Genomic DNA, 9,719 nt, shown 5'->3' with positions numbered 1-9,719 from the left:
TCAAGCTCTGTCTAAGTGATGTATATCTTTCAAAGTTAAACATGCTGCAGTGATACCCAAGGGAAAATTGTTAAGAAAAGTTTAGCCTGATAATTTAATATTCCTTTGAGAATGCTTTTTAAAAATATCCTTTTCTTTCTTGTAATTAAAACATTTTTTGGATTGAAACTGCTAAATTTTTTTGTAAGTACTGCAAGACAGTGAATCCAAAATTATACATTGATTTTCTGTATTTTCCTTTAAAAATACAGACTTATTCAAGCAATACATTTTTAAGTAATTTTATTTTTACAAAGAGCAATATTAAAACTATATGCATCATTAAACACTTTATGCTAACCTTTACGCTATCATTTTCTTGATGAGAACTATGAATACACTTTTGCCTTTTAATAAGAACACACATGCAAAAGAAAAAAGAAAAAACTTTTGTTTTAGATTCAAGTGTTAATTCACTTTTGCTAATTTTAAAGCATGTCTAGGGAAAAGTGATATTTTTAAAGATTGGGCTGTATTTTACTATAGTTAGGATAAAACTGAAGATGAAGCAAGTGTGGCAGATATATTGAGTAAATTATTTTAAAAGTAAGTGCTGTGTTTCAGTTTATAGCTCATCTCAGAAAATAACGTATTTCTGTATTTATGCCTTTTGAAGTTTGTTTCTATGTATGTTCATTGAAACTCAACTTCATATAACTGGAGAAACTAGCTTCACATAAATAAATTCAGGTTGTTGGAATACTTCCAATTTTATATTACCAAACTGAGCTTACACATTTTTCCTTTCAAAATTACTCCTCGTCCTATCTTTTCTATCCTTGCGAATGGTTCCCACCTTCTCCCATTCATAGAACTAGAAAACCTTTGTTTCAGCCATACTTCTCAATTTCACTGAGTCAAGAAGACATAAATTTGTCTTTATGTAATGCTTTCTGGAATCTGTCCCTATCGCTCTATCACAAATATGCCTACCCTTTTTCAGGCATTCATAATTTATTTCCTAAACTCTTCATAGGTTTATGCTTGCTTCCTTGCCTTTGGTATACCCTTAAAATCCATCATTTGTATTTTTGCCAGTGATTCACTGAATTGCTTTTCAGTTTAAAAAAGAAAACAAACAAAAATTTTTGAAAGAAAAGTTATTAATAAAGTCCATAACTTCTTTTTTATGGCATTTAGGATTTTTAAATCACCTTTTCAAACTCCCTAAATAACACTATCTGATGACTCCTCATTCTTAGAACAGCCTCCTGAGTACAATGTCACTCTAGAATGAATAGAGAGAACATGGACTGTGAACTTATAGTCTGGGTTTGAATCAAGGCCAGTCACTTAGACTAGCTGTCTAAGAGCTGCTGTGGACTGAGCAAGTCACCAACACCTTTGTTCCTCATTTGCCTCATCTATTACGGTGCCACTCTTAGGAACTTTTGCCCACATTTATCTAGAAGAGGTCTGGGAAAATGCTATAGAGAGCCAATAAAATGTGTCAATACATTAGCACTTGTGACGGCTGTTAATACGTAAGTCACTTTGTGGCGTGTGATTGTTAATAGTTTTAGTTGTTGTCTTAGTAGTTCGTAAGGCCCTGGAGTCCAGGGGCTGTGGGTGTTCGTCTCTCTGAGGATGCTCTTTATACAAAGTAAATTTGTGCTAGTCACTTTTTAAACAGAATGGAAATGGAATGTGACAAAGGTGACCTGACAATTGAAAGGTACAATGGCTTGTGTTGATGGCAAAAATATTAAGATATTAATCATTTCCTTTCTTTAAGTCAACTTTATTTAAACTTACATATAATACAATTCACCTAACTTATTTACAATAAAATGCATCAAATTTAAGAATACAGTGGATAAGTTATGACAAATGCATGCATTCACATAACCATTACCTCAATCAAGATATACAATATTATCATCACCTCAAATTCCCCTTGTGCTTTTCTGCAGTCTGTCCCCCTTCTGCATCCCAACCCTGGGCAACCATTGATCTATTTTCTGTCACCATACATTAGTTTTCCCTGCAGTTATTTTTAATTTTTTAAGCTAGAATTGTTTCTATGTTTCAGTGTGAACGATCTCTTTCTACATAATTGACTTGTGTATTAACATGCAAAAGGAGATGATACACCAATTGTTCTGCAAATGAAAAAAGGGAGTACAGGTGAATTATACCTGAAACTGAGTTGATAAGGGAAAACACACTCCTAACTTGTAGGCACAATAGACCATGTTCTTGTTTTATATGATGCAACCCTGAGTCCCAGCAAGATGAGGACTGAGCAGTGGCGTGCCACTTTGCATGGATTCAGGTCTCCTGACTGCTGCTTGACTCTCTGCTCTTTAGGAAAAATTACTGGCCAGTATACATATTTTTAAAAGGCTATGTCTTGAACTTAAGTTGTCAGAGAAAACCCCTACGACCTATTGCGTTTTGGATGCTCTCTCCAGAAGGGCTCTCCATGGGTCGCAGAGACCTTTACTTTTTAAGTACTCACTCTTAGAGAGGCACTCTGGGAGCTGCGCCCGAGGACAAGCGGACCCCTCCTCGGGGCTGTCACGTTGCTCAGGGTCGGAGGTCACCAGGCAGGGAACGGAGCCCAGGTGGCGTGGGGAAAGGGGATGGGGGCCGGACGTGGCCCGCGGACTCAGGGCTTGACTCAGTCACTCACACAAAAGAGGCCGGAAAGTGCCGGAGGAAGCCGAGCGTCACGGAGGGACCCCGCCGCCCGCCCCGGCCCGCAGCCGCACTCCCCCGCCGCGCTCCCCGCCACCGCCAGCACCGCGGCCGCCGCCAATGAGACCCCTCCCGTTCCTAGGTGAGTGCTCCGCGCCCGGGGTCGCCGAGGTCCTCGGAGGGGACGGGAGTTTTCTAAGTGGTGGAGCTCATAGGGCAAGTGGATCTGGCAAAATCTCCGTGGAGAATTAACTGAGTACTTCTCAGGATGTTTTTCTCCTTGACCTTTCAACTGTAGCGTTGAATATTCAAGGTCTAGGCACTGTTCACCTTTTTACTCCTCTTGAGGAAGTCTCCGGCGTCCCCTTTCACCTGGCTTCTGCTCTGCCCCGCAGAAATTTGGGAAAGCCAAACCATTAACACTTATGGGAGGCTTCCGGGCATTCTAAGGGGATTGCCGGCCCAGATTGGAGCATCATTTTGACAACGTTGTGCAGAAAGACAGTGAATGACATCCCCCAAGGTGAAAGAATTTTGGCTTAGTCAGTATACATCCACTTATTTGCCACTAGGATTTAGAACTGAATACTTAGGAATCTCTTGGTACCTGGTTAGGACAACTTATGTTAGATGACTATTTTCAGAACAATGACCTCATACTTCATAGCTGTTGGTCCTCAAGACTCTTGAGAAGACCTGGAAAAAAACAATAAAAAAAAGGAACCTTTTGAACTTTTCCTTATCTTGTCATGTCAGTCTACAACATATAATTTCCAAGTGTATTTCAATAACTCTGATTGTAGTCTTGTTCTATGTTTTGTTTCATTTTTGTTGGTCACATTTGTGTATTTTACATTTCCGGAAGATCAATCTTTGACCATAAGGCTGAGTTTGTTTTTTGTTTTTGTTTTGTTTCTAAATTTCCCCTAATGGAAAAAAAAAAAAAAAAAAAAAAAAAGTGAAATGCATTTTATTATGAATAAGACAGAATTGAAAACAATCATTAGAACACAGAAAAAAAAAACGGCAATTGCATTTGTTCTCCTAGATAAGATGCCATTTTAAAATAACATAGATTTGAATCTGCGAAAACCCAAATACTCAATTTACCTTCCTTTCTACACAGAATTACTCCCAGAGGAGGGAAATTGCTTTACAATTACGCAGTTCCCTTTCAAAGTATCTCCCCTTAGAATGAAGGGTAACACTGAATCAACATGGTATACTGATCTAGGAACACAGTTTTTATTATAAAGCTGAGTTGTTCATCACATCTTAGCTTTGTTGAGATTTACTTTATAAAGGTTGAAATTCAAAAAAAAAAAAAGGCTTTATCTTAAAAGTAAGTTTTATTTACTTGCTTTCGTGCTGTTACTTAGCAAAGTGCTCCCTTGGGAAAAATTTATAATCCACTTACTAAATAGAAAGAAAGGAAAATTTATGTTTATTATACTCTAATTCAGCAATAGGAAGAGGTGTTTCTTTTACTTTTTGAAAAGGTGTATTTCTCTATTTTATTTAGTGGTTTTTTCCACTTTGTTGAATTGTTCCCACACTCAAAATTGCACCAAGGCACCTTGTCACCCAAATGCAAAATGTGAAAAACACAATGGAATTGAAGCCTGCTATTGCAACATGGGATTTTCAGGAAACGGTGTCACAATTTGTGAAGGTAAACAAGCTTTATTACCTATTTTGGATTATATTGTAAGATTAAATTCTGATGTGAATGCTTTCTGCCCTCCAGAAACTAACTTGTTTTGTGTTATACTGTTAAATTTCATACTATTTAAAAAACACATAAGTAGCTAAGCAGTAAGTTTGACTTCCCATTTCAAAATTTATACTTGTTATTGGTTTTAAACGACTTCATGTAGATACTATTTTTGATGCAAATATTAAAGATTTCCCTTTAGCTCATGCTGGAAACCCAGGTGTAGAGGGCGTAGTCAGCAGCTTTGGGAACAAAAAGAGTTCGTGAAGTTTAGGCTATACTGGTATGTGTTCCCTTTATATACCACCTTTACTCCTTGATAGATGATGCCAAGTATATTTGTATATGCCCAAGGTATTCGTATACTGATATGGTATATGATATTCATATACATGTACTTGACTGCCTGTATTTGGAGATGATATTAAGAGATTCATGATTTTCTCATGCATATCCAGGGCATAGGAAATGAAGAGAAAAAGAGAAGAAAGAGACTTGAAAAGACATCAATGTTTGAAAGAGTAGATTGTATTCATAAAGCTTTATGCTACTGCCCAGAGACAGAATGCCAGAAAGGATCCTTGTAGGGTACAGTTTAGCCCATTGATCAGCAGAACACCATCTGATAATCAAATTTTAAAAATTTCTTGTCTGTAGTTGACACCTTTACCCCTAATTCTCCATTCCCCCTAAGGCACTCAATCTTTTAAAATTCATTTTCAGCAAAATCTAGTTTTAACTGGATCCATAGACCAACATTCTGTGTAGGAGAGAGAGACAAAAAAAGAAGTAGGTCATACAAATCATTTTTAAAATATAATCACATGGCAAGTTCAAATTATAGCTGTGTGGTATTATGCACCTGTATTTAAGATAACATGAATTTTTTCTAATTAAGCCAAGATATTGTATATTGTTAATATCGCATGTGTTTGCTTACAGCATAAACGAGTTGTATCTTGTGACTGAATTTGATAGGCTCTTTAAAAAGTTAAATATGCAGTGTATCATAAGACCAAAACTCATTATAATTAGTTTAATGTTTAAAAAATGTCCAGCAAAGCTACAGTTCATTTAATGGTGCATTAAGTCAGGTGTTTTTGATTGTATACACAGCCAAGATTTGTAATACACTGTTTTACAAGAATTATAAAATTCTTTTCATAAAATAATCTTAGAAATTTATTGTGTGTTTAATTGAATGGCATTATAGCGAGTGGAAAGTTGAATGACCTTCAATATACTGCATCTCACAAATTAGTGTGCTTTTTCACTAATCATTAGAAATTGTATGCTAGTACTTCATAATCAGCATTGCCTTTTTGTTATTCAGATACTTTTCACTGTCATGCTTACCATCAGTAATGTCAATAATTGTTCATAATGTTGACCTTTAGCAACCCACCAGCTTATAGTCATGTTTTTAATGATTATTTTTAAAAAAGCAACACATCTTCCATCATCCAATGCAGTGGTTTTTTCCCCTGCTGCCTAAGTCAATAATCAGCTAAAGAACAGAAAATATTTTCACTGGGGAAAAAAAAAATTCTTTAAGACCTTTTGGCTTGCAAATTCTTTTCACACAGAACATAATTTATAATGGGAATTTGCTTTCTTCTTAAGTTCACATTAAACTTAAATTCCCTTTCTGTTTAAAAAAAATACATATTCACTTGTTTTGATGTTTATTATCTGAGATTTGTAATGTCTTCTTAAAACTGTTCAAACAGTGGTTTTCATCTTTTTCACTTTTTATTAATTCACTGACAGGTTTTGAACCTTTTTTTTTAGTCAGGATAGTTAATATGCTCTTTAGAATTAAAACACTGTATTCCCAACTGCTGAATAGTCTAGGTTTTATTTTGAGCTTTAAGATTGTTGTTGGCATTTTCATCACTAAAGAGATTCCCCACCTTTCCTGTTTTTCTCTGAGATTGGTATTAGGTGAAGATGAAATGACTGAACAGATTAACTGCAGAGGATGCCTACTTCTTGAGGAATAGAAATTGTTTTCTTTTTTGTGTCCTCAACATGGCAATTATCGTAAAATTTGGCTCTCTCAGAGATACCAAAGAAATGTTACAGTAATAGTCCAGCCTAACCAAACATATTAAAAGAGCAAGTTTTGAACAAGTAATTTATAATTTGTTTTACATGGTCCTAAAAAAATAAGCTTTAATATTAGTCAATTTTTAATCCAATCATTTTAAAATTTAACAAACATTTATTAAGCACTTTGATAATCATTAATATAACCACCATCATCATTAGAATAGCTAATATCTACCCTCTACTGAGTTCAGAAATTAATTAACAGGGACCTCATTGTCAAACATATTATTAAGAGTATAGCTGGGCGCGGTGGCTCAAGCCCGTAATCCCAGCACTTTGGGAGGCCGAGGCGGATGGATCACGAGGTCAAGAGATCAAGACCATCCTGGTCAATATGGTGAAACCCCGTCTCTACTAAAAATACAAAAAAATTAGCTGGGCATGGTGGCATGTGCCTGTAATCCCAGCTACTCAGGAGGCTGAGGCAGGAGAATTGCCTGAACCCAGGAGGCGGAGGTTGCGGTGAGCCGAGATCGCGCCATTGCACTCCAGCCTGGGTAACAAGAGCGAAACTCCGTCTCAAAAAAAAAAAAAAAAAAAAAAAGAGTATAAGCTGAGGAATCAGATAGACTTGCATTCAGATATTGGCTCCACCACTTGTTTAGTTGGCTGGCCCTTCCTAATTCATTTTTATTCTACCTAATAGTGTCATTTCCTAATACACACAATTTATCATGTAACTCAGCTACTTAATACTTGTTAATGGCTCTTCTTTATCAACAGAAAAAAGTCTAGACCCTTAACATTTTGACTTACTTCCCACTGACTTCTCAGCAAATATGCCCTCTGATATGTATCTGGCATGAAATTCTTGGAACTCCTTAAAAATATCATACATGTTCAACCTCCAGTTTTTTGTTAACTGCTGATCCTTTCTCATGCCTTGTCTTTGCCCCTTTGTAAATCTTGATAAATCAAATGTATTCTTTAATCCACAACTTAAATGTCACTCCCATCTGGAAAATTTTTCTATGTGATGTGAACATGCACATCAGTTAACAGAGTGAGCTACATTGTCTAAACCATGTCTTACAAATAACTGCAATTTTAAATATTTAATGAAGTGATCATTTCTGTAATAGAAATGTAAACAGAAAAAATCACTAACTGTTCTTTGCATCACATTTCAGTATCGATATGGATAAGAATAGAGATGAAGATACATACGTCATACTGTGTATGATTTTTAAAAATACGCCAGAATCAGTGCATTAATGAGTGTTGCCCACTTGTCATTCAATTAAATGTCCCTCTAAGGTTGTTTAATTACAATGATGTGTGTGTGTGTATGTGTGTGTGTGTATAATGTATGTGTATATGTTCATGTGTGTATATAAAGTGTGTGTATGTGTGTGTATTATAATACACACGTGTGTGTGAATTACACTGCCAGAGGAAATTGCTAATCTTTCTAGCTCTAAAATAACAAAGATAAACCTAATATGTTATTGAAATAAATCCTAGAGGTAAAGTTTATTTAGAAAATATATTCATAATGCAATTATTAATGCAAACATTTTATAAAATAACCATTACAAAGCAGAAAAAAATCAAAATATCTCAGAGTGAAGAAGAGAGTAAGCATTTTCCTCTATGAGAAAATATCATAATTACCATGAAAAAAAATGAGAATAAGGCAAAATCATTTACTTATTTTAGCAATTAAAATATTCATCAATCTTCATACCTGACATTTTCACAAAATGGTACCCCTAAACAACTAGTATAACAACAGCATAATTTGCTTACCAAAAAACTGTTGTCTATCAGTTTATTTTTACCATATTCTAGTAAGTTATATAGTCTGCTCATCAAAGTTAGTTTATTTATTCACCGAGACAGTGAACTACATAAATAAGCAAAGTTGAAGTTCACAATTGCCTTAAAATTGTTTAAATACATATCTAATGTGAAGTTACATATCCAGAATATAGAGTGTATCAAAACTATCTGCTTCAGGTCCCTCTGAGGAAGCTGTTTTTTACAGCAGCTTATAAATCTTTTCCTTTTTTTTTTTTTTTTGTCTTAAGACTTCAACTGGACATTTTAAAAATATTTGTTTTTAATTTTCATCACACATGATCGCTCTCTGGTAGTTTATCTGAAACTTTTATTGTCCTTTTATGTTTCTTACATGTTTGTAGTATTGAAATTTAGGAGTAGCAAGTTGAGTTGAGTAGTACCTGAACCACCATTCATAATCCATCCATCCCCCCTTTCCTCCCTCCTTTTCTTCCTTTCTTCCTTCCTTGCTTCCTTCCATTTTTTATTTTCTGTTTTCTATCTTCCTTCCACTCCCTATTCTTCCTTCTTTTCCTTCTTTCTCCTTTTCTTGTTTTTTAAATTGCAGTCCTCAGAAGGAGGCAGCTTCTGATTTTCAGGTAATATTTAAGGACTATTTCAAAAATTGCAAGTATATATCTCACTAATATTATATGTACATTTTGCTTCATATACAAGATATGTTACTAAAAATCTTAGGGAATTTTTATATGTTGCAGAGGAACTTAAATGAATGCTACAGAAAACTTGAAAAGGTATCAACTCAGATGTGCTTCTGGAGAGTCGTGTATCAAATTTCTTTAGCAAGAGGTTTATATTTCCTTGGAGATTCTGTCATAAAGCTCTTTAACAAGTTATAGTCTAAATTAACCCAGGGCTTACCTTTCAGGATTATGATTTCTGTAAACTTCATCCAAATAAATAAAATATTTTGTCAATTTCAGAAATCCTTTTCTTTCTGCTAGAAATATGACCTCTTTATTCACAAGAAAGGTTCTACAGTAGAGATATCTACCACAATAATTAGGTGGAACTTCCTCAAAAATGTCCACTCCACAATATTACAGATTCCCTCAATGTATAGAAAGAGGAAAATAAACCAATAAACCATTTAGGTTAATATTTACTTTGAAAAGATAAGGAAAGGGGCATGTGTGGTCTGAGTTTTGATATCAGTTCCACAGTTTTAAAACCAAAGACTTTGCTGATCTGGTTTATTAAGGTCAGTTTTGCAGACTTAAGTTTTTAGGAATCATTCTTCCACATCATCTTGTTTCATGTTTATCTCACAGGATAATTACCAAGAATTAATGAGATACAACTAATAAGTTTTTTGAGATCTTAAATAGGGTTTAATATGAACATATGATTTGGGGTTTTCCAAGTAACCGATAATGAAACATAATGAAAATTTTTCTTCAAGTAAAAGTCT

General features: G+C 34.9%; 1 protein-coding gene across 2 annotated transcripts in view; it reads left to right on the top strand.

Moving 5' to 3' along the window:
- The first annotated feature begins 254 nt into the window (after window positions 1-254).
- The window catches only part of ADGRL4 (adhesion G protein-coupled receptor L4), a 118,402-nt gene continuing 108,937 nt past the window's right edge, over window positions 255-9,719 (top strand). The window contains exons 1-2 of one of the 2 annotated variants that reach the window (XM_074381058.1): window positions 255-2,821; window positions 4,202-4,351. In XM_074381058.1, the coding sequence (XP_074237159.1) occupies window positions 2,800-2,821; window positions 4,202-4,351 (172 nt within the window). In that variant the 5' untranslated portion in view covers window positions 255-2,799. The remainder of the gene's footprint in view (window positions 2,822-4,201; window positions 4,352-9,719) is intronic. The other variant, XM_010347185.3, reaches the window with a different exon arrangement.

This window comes from Saimiri boliviensis, chromosome 11 (assembly GCF_048565385.1).
Source record: "Saimiri boliviensis isolate mSaiBol1 chromosome 11, mSaiBol1.pri, whole genome shotgun sequence".
NCBI classification, from domain to species: Eukaryota; Metazoa; Chordata; class Mammalia; order Primates; family Cebidae; genus Saimiri; species Saimiri boliviensis.
Note: the sequence above shows the minus strand (reverse complement) of the source record. Positions and strands in the feature narration are given on the sequence as shown.